The 12,234-nt window shown below is 61.9% G+C and overlaps 1 protein-coding gene across 1 annotated transcript; it reads right to left on the minus strand.

Moving 5' to 3' along the window:
• Positions 1–808: 808 nt before the first annotated feature.
• On the minus strand, positions 809–8,815 carry LOC140901874 (alpha-1B-glycoprotein). The gene is made up of 10 exons (XM_078850190.1): positions 8,725–8,815; positions 8,061–8,096; positions 6,760–7,050; positions 5,224–5,514; positions 3,568–3,858; positions 3,026–3,130; positions 2,430–2,457; positions 2,051–2,100; positions 1,486–1,523; positions 809–1,262 (listed from the first exon to the last, which is right to left on the minus strand). The coding sequence occupies exons 1-10, from the start codon at positions 8,753–8,755 to the stop codon at positions 1,113–1,115; spliced, it is 1,311 nt and encodes a 436-aa protein (XP_078706316.1). The 5' UTR covers positions 8,756–8,815; the 3' UTR covers positions 809–1,112.
• Positions 8,816–12,234: the final 3,419 nt, after the last annotated feature.

The raw sequence follows: 12,234 nt of genomic DNA on the forward strand, positions 1-12,234 counted from the left end.
TGGTGAAACACTGGAATGCGTTACCTAGGGAGGTGGTGGAATCTCCTTCCTTAGAAGTTTTTAAGGTCAGGCTTGACAAAGCCCTGGCTGGGATGATTTAACTGGGAATTGGTCCTGCTTCGAGCAGGGAGTGGGACTAGATACCTCCTGAGGTCCCTTCCAACCCTGATATTCTATGATTCTATGATTCATGCAGGGGCCAGTATGGGGGAGCTGAGGGGACATTTTCCTCCGCACACGGCTGAATGGCAGCAAAGCTTCGTTCAGTGGAAAACAGCCCCCACCCCCCCGGGCCCCCCTGCAGGGGGGATGCAGAACTGCCCTGCTCTGTATCCTAGCAGCCGCACTGCTTCCCACAAGTGGTGATTCCCACGTCACCCAAGGGGCCCTTCCGGGGAAGTCGCAAGGGGGGGATTAGCTGTGGGGCTCTCCATGTGCCCACGTTATCCGGCCCAGGGTCCCGAGGAGGGGAACATCGGGGTCACAGGGTGATGCCCCCCCAATCTCTCGTACAGGCTTCCCCTTTCCCCCCACCCGGCTCACGGCGATGGATCCCCCAGCAAAGTGGGGAAGGGACGTCCCCATGGAGGGGATGTAAACAGCCAGCGCCAATTGGTCACAGGCATCAGACCCCTCTGCAGCTTTGTCCAGAGTCAGGCCGCGAACCATGGCGTCCTGGCCAATTGACGCCCTTCCCCAGAATGGCTGCAACCCAGCGCGGGGTGATGGGTCCAGGTATAACCAGCCCCTGCACCCCCCCCATCTCCCCCAGGTGTTACACACATTCCCGGCACAGGGGGGCTGTGGGGTGCCCAGGTTGGGCTGGTTTGTGGTTCTGTCTTTATTACAAATCTGGAAATTAACAGGATGCAAAATAACATAAAATCTGTCTCAATGTGTCCCCAACCCCTCCCAGTGCTGAGCCCCCCACACTTGCCCCCCACACGTGCGTCTGGGTGGGGCAGGGGGACAGCAGCTCAGTGGGATGGGGCCGCAGCAGGGGGAGGGCAGGGTCCCCCCTAAATCTTCCCTGGAAGCAGAGTTCTCGGGGCAGGTGCTGCAGGGGGGGTGAGTCTGTTGTCCCCTGGGGGCCCCATGGCTGCGGGGGGCTCTCACTGCAGGGCCCCCTGGCTCACGTTGATTGCAGCGTACATGCTGGGCTGGGCGGGCTCGGGGGCTGGGGCCAGAGCCCCCCGCTTGGCCTGCAGTGCCTGGCCGTCCAGCTTGGCGTAGGTGACTTCGTCAGCGCCGGGGTCGGGCTCCTGGGACACACAAAGCACAGGGTACACACACAGACAGACACACACCCCCCCCCATGGGGATCCCGTAAGCCCACCCCCCTCCCAGCAGCCCAACCCCCACCCCAAACCACCGAGTGTGCCAGGAAAGGTGTATGTGTGTGGGGGGAGGCTGTGAGGGGGCTGCTGGGGCCCATGTGGGGCAAGGTTGGGGGTCAGGCCCCATGGGGAAACAGGGGACACTTACCAGGGTCTGCGGCTCTTTCCCCTCGTCGATAGAGGCGTCTGCAGAACAGAGACACCCGCTGAGCTGCACCCCCGGACGGCCCAGAGCAGGACCCCACACCCAGCTCTGACCCCCCCCACCCAGCCAGGGGGGTCAGAGACCGGCACAGCCACTCCTCCCCCCAACCCACAGCATGGGCCATGGTCATTAGCCCCGAGTGACAGAGAGGAAAACTGAGTCACAAAGATGTCGAGGGGGTTACAGCGGGGGCTGGGGGCTGGGAGTCAGAAGGCCTGGGTTCTCGCCCTGGCTCAGGAGGAGAGTGGGGTCTAGACTAGTGGTTAGAGCAGGGGGCTGGGAGCCAGGAGTGGACGGGGAACTAGAGCGGGAAAGGAGGGTGGCCCCAGGGAGATCTTGGGAGTCCAACACTCTCAGCTGACACCGGCTACCTCTGGGACCCCCTCCTTAGTCCCGCCCAGCAGCAGCTGCAAATCAGACCCTGCCCCATATGGGTGGAGCCCCCACAAGCCCCGTCCCTCCCTGGGGTCCTGCCCCACCCTGGTACCCCCTTGGGTGTGTTACTCACAGACGGGGCCTTGCTGAGCCGATGCCTTTAATGCCCCCATAGGGCTGGTGCTAAAAGAGAAAATCCCCTTGTAAATGTCATATCCCCCCACCCGCGGGGAGATTCCTCAACACATCCAGAGAGCGCCCCCAGGCTGCCTCACACTGAACCCAGTTCCCTGAGCCCCCCTTGCCCCAACCACCAGACCCCACCCCACCCCGCCCTAACCACTAGACTCCACTCCCCTCCCAGAGGCAGATACAGAACCCAGGATTTCTGGTCACCGCCCACTCCCGGCTCTAACCACTAGCCCCACTCCCCTCTCTGAGCCGAGGAGAGAACCCAGGAGTCCTGTGACCCAGGCAAGTGGATCCGGAGCGGGAGGGGCCGGAGTTCCTACCTGCTGGGTCTCGGTGCGGCTCCTTTTCCTGCCGAGGGACACAAACAAGAAACCTCCATGAGCCGATCGGGATCCCCCGGTCTCAGTGCCTGGCCACTCACCCCCCACAGGGCAGCAGGGATGGAGGGTCTGGGGGGGTCCCCTCTGCTGCTGGGGCTGAGCCTGGATCCCTGCTGGGCTGAGCTGGACCAGCAGGGGGCAGCGTAACACTGTAGCATGTGCCGGGGGGAGGGGCAGATTAACTCGCTGGGCGGGGGGGGGGCAGGAAGGGGGCCTTTCCTGTTCCCAATCCTTCCTCTTTAGTGACTTGTGATAACGAACCTGATCCAGGCCGGTTGGCTCCTCTGTCACCCCAGGTACCGGAGAGGCATGGTGCCGGCAGCTCGTTATACGGGGACCCCTCGCCCGGCGCTGAGATGCGGCCACCTCTGGGGTGGGACAGCTGCGGTGTACAGGGGTTACACACGCAACAGCACCCTCTGCTGCGCCCCCCTGCTCCTGGGCTTTCCCGGCACAGTCCCCCATCCAAGCCGTGACCCCATCCCGCCCTGCTTAGCGGCAGGTTTAACCCTTCCCTCGCTGGGCGGGGCACTTACTGGCTCGGGTTTTTCTGAAGCAGACGAAGGCCACAAGGAGGAGGAGGAGGACAGCGGCTGCCGCGCTCACCCCGGCGATGATGGGCGAAGTCAGCAACTCTGTTCCTGCGGGAATAGAACCAGGGTCCGTCAGGGCTGGGGGAGGGGCTGAAATAGTGCCTCAGTGGTCGCCCCACCCCCACCCCGCAACTCAGCATCGATTGTCAGGGTCATTCTGGGTGCGGAGAGGGAGATTGTTTGTGGCTGGGGCCGGTGCCGGCTGGGCAGCCCCTGAGCCCCAACTCCTCTGTGCGTCCCCAGAGCAGGGGCAGCCCGGGGAAGCATCCCCTGGCAAAAGCCCCCCTGCTCTGCAGCTCCCCCTGGGAGCAGGGATCCCCCCTCCCTCAGCCTTGAACCTCCAGCAGCTGCTCCCCAGCCAGATGTCCCCACCTCTGAGCCCAGGGCAGAGCCTGGCTCCGAGCACGTCCCATCAGTGCGGAGTCCCCCCGAGGATCCGGCTGGGGGTGGGGCTGGGAGCGGGGACACTGAGCCGGGCCCCTCACCTGCTACCACGAGCTCCACGGGGTGGCTGGGCTGCGAGGAGACGAAGGGCTCTGACCGGGGCCGGTAGCTGCAGCCGTAGCTCCCTCCGTGCTGCCGGCCCACGGTGGGGATGTGGAACTCGGCCCCGTCCCCAGCAGGGTCCATGTGTCGCGGCGGGTTCAGGTCTCCAGCCTTGTGCAGGAAGAACCTCACGTCCCGGCGCTGCCCCCGACACCGGATGGTGACGTCTGCCCCTGGGGCGGTGACCCCAGTGGGGCTCAGAGAGATGGAGGGTCTGGGCAGGCTGGGATCTGCGCACGGGAGACAGGCTGTGAGAGTCAAGCCCCCCAGGGCGCCGGGTGCACACGCGAGTGGCTAGTCCTGCCCGGCCACGGCTCCATTGCTATTTTCAGCTCCATCAGAGCTAGCCCGGCTGCCGCCCGCCGGCCCCCCGCTGCAGGGCAGACACCCCACAACAGCCCACAGCTCTGGGGTGACCCTGGGGGGATGGCTCCCTGCCTCCGGCCTGGCCTCAATCAGGGCCACGCTCGTCTGGGCAGGGGACAGAACTTCCTCCGGTGCCGGACCCAGGGTGCAGGACGAGCTCTCCCAGCACCCAGGGACCCCCCAAACCTCCCCTTGTATAAGTACTTGTATAAGTAGGGGCATAGCAAGCAGATCGAGGGACGTGATCGTTCCCCTCTATTCGACATTGGTGAGGCCTCATCTGGAGTACTGTGCCCAGTTTTGGGCCCCACACTTCAAGAAGGATGTGGATAAATTGGAGAGAGTCCAGCGAAGGGCAACAAAAATGATGAGGGGACTGGAACACATGAGTTATGAGGAGAGGCTGAGGGAGCTGGGATTGTTTAGCCTGCAGAAGAGAAGAATGAGGGGGGATTTGATAGCTGCTTTCAACTACCTGAAAGGGGGGTCCAAAGAGGATGGCTCTAGACTGTTCTCAATGGTAGCAGATGACAGAACGAGGAGTAATGGTCTCAAGTTGCAGTGGGGAAGGTTTAGATTGGATATTAGGAAAAACTTTTTCACTAAGAGGGTGGTGAAACACTGGAATGAGTTACCTAGGGAGGTGGTAGAATCTCCTTCCTTAGAGGTTTTTAAGGTCAGGCTTGACAAAGCCCTGGCTGGGATGATTTAACTGGGAATTGGTCCCGCTTCAAGCAGGGGGTTGGACTAGATGACCTTCAGGGGTCCCTTCCAACCCTGATATTCTATGATTCTATGATTCCCCACCTCTGGCTCCAAGGCCAGGCGCCCTCCTCCGGCCGGCCTGCTCCCTTGTCGACCCGGGGCAGCGCGGCCATTGACCCCCCCAAACCGACCCTCCGCGGTGGGCACAGACCTGCCCCGGGGAGAGGACGAGAGAGAACGACCCACCCGTGACAGCCGGGGCCCCGTCGCTTAACGCTCGACTGGCAGGAGCCCCCACACCGCGGTGACCAGGGCAGCGTCAGACCACGTGCAGGGTAGGAGGCTGCTCCCCCCTAGCTGGGAACCCCCCAGTGACTCCGTCCCCGCTCCCCGGCCGGGCGTCCCCTCTGCTGGGCCCAGGGCTCAGGGCAGAGCCTGGCTCTGAGTGGTTCATTGGCGTGGAGCCCCCAAGTATCCAGCTGGGTGTGGGGCTGGCAGCGGGGACACTGAGCCGGGCCCCTCACCTGCTACCACCAGCTGCACGGGGTGGCTGGGCTGCGAGGAGACGAAGGGCTCTGACCGGGGCCGGTAGCTGCAGCCGTAGCTCCCTCCGTGCTGCCGGCCCACGGTGGGGATGCGGAACTCGGCCCCGTCCCCAGCAGGGTCCATGTGTCGCGGCGGGTTCAGGTCTCCAGCCTTGTGCAGGAAGAACCTCACGTCCCGGGGCTGCCCCCGACACCGGATGGTGACGTCTGCCCCTGGGGCGGTGACCCCAGTGGGGCTCAGAGAGATGGAGGGTCTGGGCAGGCTGGGATCTGCGCACGGGAGACAGGCTGTGAGAGTCAAGCCCCCCAGGGCGCCGGGTGCACACGCGAGCGGCTAGTCCGGCCCGGCCACGGCTCCATTGCTATTTTCAGCTCCATCAGAGCTAGCCCGGCTGCCGCCCGCCGGCCCCCCGCTGCAGGGCAGACACCCCACAACAGCCCACAGCTCTGGGGTGACCCCGGGGTGATGGCTCCCTGCCTCCGGCCCGGCCACAATCAGGGCCACGCTCGTCTGGGCAGGGGACAGAACTTCGTCCGGGGCCGGACCCAGGGTGCAGGACGAGCTCCCCCAGCACCCAGGGGCCCCCCAAACCTCCCCACCTCTGGCTTCAAGGCCAGGCGCCCTCCTCCGGCCGGCCTCCTCCCTTATTGACCCGGGGCAGCGCGGCCATTGACCCCCCCAAACCGACCCTCTGCGGTGGGCACAGACCTGCCCCGGGGAGGGGACGAGAGAGAACGACCCGCCCGTGACAGCCGGGGCCCCGTCGCTTAACGCTCGACTGGCAGGAGCCCCCACACCGCGGTGACCAGGGCAGTGTCAGACCATGTGCAGGGTAGGAGGCTGCTCCCCCCTGGCTGGGAACCCCCCAGTGACTCCGTCCCCGCTCCCCGGCCGGGCGTCCCCTCTGCTGGGCCCAGGGCTCAGGGCAGAGCCTGGCTCTGAGTGGTTCATTGGCGTGGAGCCCCCAAGTATCCAGCTGGGTGTGGGGCTGGCAGCGGGGACACTGAGCCGGGCCCCTCACCTGCTACCACCAGCTGCACGGGGTGGCTGGGCTCCACCCAGGTCTTCGGATCTGAGTCGGGGGGATAATAGCAGGTGTAGCTGCCTCCCTCTGCCTGGCTTACTTTGGGGATGGGAAATATGACCCCTGCCCTCACCCCGGCCCCCTCCCCGCTGGGGCTCAGGGAGATGGAGAGTTTGGGGGAGCTGAGATCTGGAGTGGGAGGGAGACGGGGCGTGAGACAGACCCCGGCACGGCCACTGCACCCCGTCCCCAGCATGGAGCTTCAGCGACAGGGCAGAGACAGGGTCAGGGTCTCCCCTGGGGTCCAGGCCACTAAGGCACCAGCCCAAGATCTCCTCCCTCCCCATCTTTGGGTGGCTGAGATCTCCTCCCCAACCCAACCTTCACTGGCTGGACGTCCCATCCGCTGGGCACCAGGGCTCGCTGAGACCCCCCCGGGGTTTGGCTGGGGGTGGGGCTGGGAGCCGAGGTGCTGGGCTGGGCCCCTCACCGGTTACAATGATCTGCACAGGGTCGCTGGGCTCCGAGTAGGCAGCTGATCCTGTTGTGTAGCTATAACGACAGGTATAGTTGCCCCCGTGTTCCCGTCTGGTGCTAGTGATGGGAAATTCAGCCTCAGAGCCAGCAGGGTCCATGTAATTCACATAGTTCTCCTTTCCAGCCTTGTAGAGGACGAACCTCATGCCCTGGCCCTGATGCCAACACCAGATGGTGACGTTTCCCCCCACGGGGATCACCCCACCGGAGCTGACGGAGATGGACGGTTTGGGGTAGGACCCCTCTGGATTCACAAACAAACAGGCAGTAAGTCGGGGTGACACAAACCGCGTCCGTCTGACACAGCAAGGGGGGAAGGAGATTTCCAGTCTCGGATTCCTTCAGTTCTCCAGGGTCAATTCAGCCCTGCCCCCGCTGCAGTCAGGAGTGACTCCGGATTGACCCCGGGGGCTGAGATCAGAATCACCCTCCTGTTTCTCTAACTTTGTAGCCCAGCGGCAGCTCTGCTGGGGTTGGGCTGAACATGGATTATTCTTTAAAATATTCTAAAAACCACATTTCCTCCAATTGTCCGGCAATGTGCTGTACACCGGGGGAGAGGAGGGCGGGGGTGCTGGGATCATGGGACACATTTGGGTCCTTTGAGCAAGAGGCTCCCAGAACAGGCCCCCCAAAAAAACATGTGTTTGCAAAATCCCCCGATTGTTCTAACATTTTCCGGCCCATCCCTGGGGCCCAAACTCTGGCTCTGCTCCGGCCCAAACCGCTCTCAGCCGCTGGGAGCTCTGCTCTGCCCGGTGCCGGGGGCCCCTTTGGGGACGGGATATTTCCAAAGCCATTCAGGGGACGTTCCGAACGCCAGGTCGGGCTGAGCCTGACCCACGAGCAAAGCGGTGACAGGTGCGTGTGCAGCAAGCCGAGGGTGAGACACAACAAGTGCCTTGCTCCAGTCCCGCTGTGTGTCCCCTTCTTACAGCCCTGCTCTGACTGACCCATTCCCCGGGGCTACGGCCAGCTCCCTGGGCACAGTTCGGGGGCGCTGTGGGGTGGCTGGTGCCTTCACTCTGTATTTCCTGGGGGGCAGAGCTTTGAGTGCAGGCAAATTCTCCCTGTGTGGTGCCCATCCCTGTAATGAGAGGGGTGAGGTCTCAGTCCCCACCTCTGGGTGTGGGAGGGAGCACAGGTCAGACAGGATCATCCCTTTAGGGGATCTTTGCCCCTCAACCCCGATCCACGTCCCTCATCATTAATGTGGAAATTCCCCCAGCTGCCCCATTCCCCAAAGATACTCACCTCCCGACACCCCACTCCGGCCGACCAGCCAGCAGCCTGGAAAGGAGACGGGCCATTAGGGACCAGATCCTAGAGTGACTGGATCCTACACCCTGGACTCAGATCCCCACATGGGCACACGCCAGGGTCTCGGATCCCCCTTCCCCCATGGGGAACTGTGACGCAGCAGGGAGGGGGGAGTGTTGCCCTGGGAATGTGGCAGGGGAGTTTCACTGGGGATGGGAGACCTGAGAGCCTGTCACCTGAGCCAGGAGGGGGAGGGGGAGGTAACACCTCTGCCCGGGAATGTGGACAGAGGCTACAGGATGGAGCCTGCAGGGGGGGGAAGGGGGTTTGGTTTCAGTTTGGGGCTGGGTGGAGGAACGCAGGGAACCCCAGGGCTGGGGTCTGAGCTCCCTGCTCCCCCAGAAGGACTGGACTGAGGGGTCCTGGTTGTACCCACAAGCTCTGTTGTGGACTGTGTTCCTGTTCTCCAATAAACCTTCCGCTTTACTGGCTGGCTGAGAGTCACAGTGAATCCCAGGAAGAGGGGTACAGGCCCCGGACTCCCCCACACTCCATGACAGGAACATACCCTGGTCTCAGATTCACCCTCCTGTGGGCACACGCCCTGGTCTCAGATACCCCCCCATAGGCACACACCCTGGGTGTGTCTGATACTCACCGAGGAAGAGGACGGTGAGAGCAGACGCCATGATGGGGCAGTGGGGGGCCCCTCAGCTCTCCCACAACACCCCACTGCTGAGCTCCACTGAGCCTGAGACCCGAGTGTGAGCGGAATGAGGAACTGCGCCGGGGGCTGCAGCCCCAGGAAGCCCGTGATGTGCTTGGCCCCTTTCTTCCCATCAGATGGTTCCTCTGCAATCTCCAGCCCAAATCTACTGCTGTCAGAGCAAAGCCAGCTCCCTGCAACACCCACCAAACCACATCCCCTCCTGCAGCTGCCTGGTCCCCCCCGCACCCCACATCACCTCCCAGCCCCACATGGGAGCTGCCCAGTCCGGGGACCAGCTGGGAACGGGGGAATCTCAAGTGGTGCCCAGGCTGCCCTGACCTTTTCCAACAGGCCCGTCTAGCCTCCCTGGAGCCGCAGATCAGAGCAGAGGAGGGATCCCCCCCACACACACACAGTGCCCCCCACGGAGTGACCCTCTCCCGTGGAGCAGGGCAGAGGTTCCTTCCTGACCAGGCTGGTGCCAGTGCCTGCCCTGGAGCATGAGGGTGGAGGGACCTGCCCAACCTCCCTTCCAGGTAGTGGCGCTGCAGACGGGACAGAGGGCTGGAAGTCTGGGGGGTGGTTTTGGGCCCCTGTGAGGTGGGGAGGGACGGATACATTTAGATCCTAAGTTGCTGAAGCAGCAGCTGAAAAATCCATGAAAAGGGGAAGTGTGTCCAGAGCCGGCGCTCACTTTCTTTTTCTGTTACTGCCACTGCCAGTGAAACTCAGCATCAACTTGATTCCCTGGCAGCGACCCTGTAATATACCCCGGCTCTGGGAGGGGACTGGGGTCTAGTGGTTAGAGCAGGAAGGGCCCAGCACTCCCCCACAAACAATCCCATCTCCCCTAGGTGTGACATACACTCCCGGCGCAGGGAGAGGGGGGCTGTGGCTACCTGGGGGGGCTGGTTTGTGGTTCAGTGTTTATTACAAATCTGGAGACTAACAGGATGCAAAATCACATAAAAGCTGCCTCAATGTGTCCCCTCCCTGTCCCGGTGCTGAGCCGTCCCCCAGGTCCCTAAATATTGTTCTGGGAGGGGAAGGGGGACAGCAGCTCAATGGGATGGGCCTGCAGCGGGGGGAGGGCAGCCTGGGGCATCCCCCCTAAATCTTCCCTAGAAGCAGAGTTCTCTGGGGCTGTCGCTGCAGGAGGGTAAGTCTGTTGCCCCCTGGGGTCTGGTGCCCCATGGCTACGGGGGGCTCTCACTGCGGGGTCCCCCAGCTCACATTGATCGCGGCGTACAGGCTGGGCTGGGCAGGCTCATGGGCAAGGGCCGGGCTCCCCGGCTTGGCCTGCAGCACCGGGCCGTCCAGCTCGGCGTAAGTGAGTCCGTCGGCTGCGGGGTCGGGCTCCTGGGGCTGGGAGGGGAGAGAGTCACTGGGGCGTGTGTGAGTGTGTGTGAATCCACCAACACCCCAACACACCCACCCCTGCAACCATAGAAGATCAGGGTTGGAAGAGACCTCAGGAGGTTCTAATCCAACCCCCTGCTCAAAGCAGGAGCAACTAAATCATCCCAGCCGGGAGCCACCTTAAAAACCCTCGAAGGAAGGAGATTCCACCACCTCCCTAGGGAACCCCTTCCAGTGCCTCACCGCCCTCCTAGTGACATAGTTTTTGCTAATAAACTCCCCCCACCTTACCCTCAAAAATGCAATTTGAGGCGTTCAAAAAGAAAACCGACTGCCTTTTTTGCTTCGGGCGGTGCAGTTGCGTGCACCGCATGTCATGACGTTTCAGATTTGGAGCTCCATTCTGCAAGAGGGGTCAGCATCTCTCCAAAGCGGGCCTCTTGTGAAATAGCCTCGTACGGAAAGAATAAAGAGACAGAGAGGCCCTCCCGTCACAGACAAATAAATGAACATAAGAAATCTGCAGCTCACATGGCGGCTGAAAAAATTCAAGCCAGGGCTAAGAGAGAAACTCTTTTTCCTCTGACTGCTAAAAGCGAAGAAGCAGCATTTGAAACTACTGCTCGTGTATTCCGAAGAGCCGACTACATTGCCAAAACGAATCGACCCCACAGTGGCCACGAGAGCCTCACTGACCTACAGCAAGTCAACGGATCGGAAATGGGGCGTTTGTTGCATAGTAGAATAGTTTGTGTAGACATCATCAATCACGTAGCCACTGAAATGAAAAAGAGAATTGCCAACACAATCATCGACCATAAGGGGAAAAAGACAGTACTTGTCGACGAATCGGCTACTCTCGCTGGCAACTCGACTCTCATCATTTTTTTGAAACCCAGCAGAGATGGGATCATGAGGCCTCTTACGTTTCCTCCGGACTTGATCGAGCTCCAAGCGCAAGAGCAGCAGCCATTAAAGGGGAAGTCTTGAAATGCTTGCTGCATTGCGGGTTCACTAAAGAACTGTTATTGGAAGTGAGGGTCAGCTTTTGTGGTGACGGTGGAAATGTGACATTTGGAGTCAAAGCTGGTGTTGGAGAACTACGACAAACGGACTTTCCTAAAGTGATATTGTGGCATTGTCTCAACCACAGACTGGAACTTGCTGTTGATGAAGCTTGTTCAGACCCTGGGTCTGTGTTTGCAGCAGGCTTGAGTGTCTGGCTTAACAAGGCAGGGTTCTGGAGGCCCAACTGGCAGAGAAAAAGGGCTCAGAGGTACTTTCAGCACATCAGGGGACAGTCCCAAGGGGATCTCTGTGACTGAACCCATCACACCACTGTCAGGTTGGGAGCTGTTTCAGGGGAGGGAATCTCTGAGGCAGGAGTGTTTGGGAGCCGAGGGGTTTGTGTCGGCATCTCAGCACCCCACAGGGAAGCCACTTGTCCCCCGGGGAGATTCTCTTCCCTGCACAGCCAGATCCAGGATCTTGGAGGCGCAGAGAGATGGCAGGTTAGAGGGGCCCGTGTTGGCCTGGGCCCAGCCCCTGGGGGGAGCAAGGAGCACAGAATGGGGGGGTCATCTCACCTAGGGTGCCCCCCTCGGGCGGCTGTAATAGGCCTCTGCCAGGATCAACCACAGGACGAGCAGGACCAAGGCACCCAGCCCCAGGTGGGCAATGTTGGTGTAGGAGAAATACGTGGGGGGCTGATGCAGGGGGAAGGGAAGAGTCACTTGGTGGCTCGGACGGGGAGTTCAGCAGCTGGCTCTGCCCCAGGAGTGGAGCCCCCAACCCCCTGTCCAGCAGATCCGGCTCAGCCCCCCTCTTGGGGTTTCCCAGACACTGTGGCTCTGGGGCCTCCCTGGGGCTGGACCCCCAAAGGGGAGGCTGTGTCCTACTGCCCCAGGGGGCTAAGCCTCAGTTCCCCAGTGAAGGGGACTCCCAGGTGGACCAACTGCCCCCTGAAACACCGGGCACTCCAGCCCCGGGCCAGGGGATGGGGACAATCAGAGCCTCAGGGTCTTAGCCCCTAACAACAGGGAACCACCTCAGCTCCCTCTCCCCACAGAACCCCTCTGTCCACCCCCACAGGTACCTCTG

This window comes from Lepidochelys kempii, chromosome 23 (assembly GCF_965140285.1).
Source record: "Lepidochelys kempii isolate rLepKem1 chromosome 23, rLepKem1.hap1, whole genome shotgun sequence".
Classification (NCBI taxonomy): domain Eukaryota; kingdom Metazoa; phylum Chordata; order Testudines; family Cheloniidae; genus Lepidochelys; species Lepidochelys kempii.

What these genes read in the sequence shown, in the direction of transcription:
- LOC140901874 (XM_078850190.1), bottom strand. Translation starts at nt 8,755, where the DNA reads ATGGCGTCTGCTCTCACCGTCCTCTTCCTCG. An exon ending in CGTGCAGCTGGTGGTAGCAG is followed by an intron (nt 3,859 to 5,223) that starts GTGAGGGGCCCG and finishes TCCCGTGCGCAG; the next exon opens with ATCCCAGCCTGCCCAGACCC. An exon ending in GGAAAGAGCCGCAGACCCTG is followed by an intron (nt 1,263 to 1,485) that starts GTAAGTGTCCCC and finishes TGTGTGTCCCAG; the next exon opens with GAGCCCGACCCCGGCGCTGA.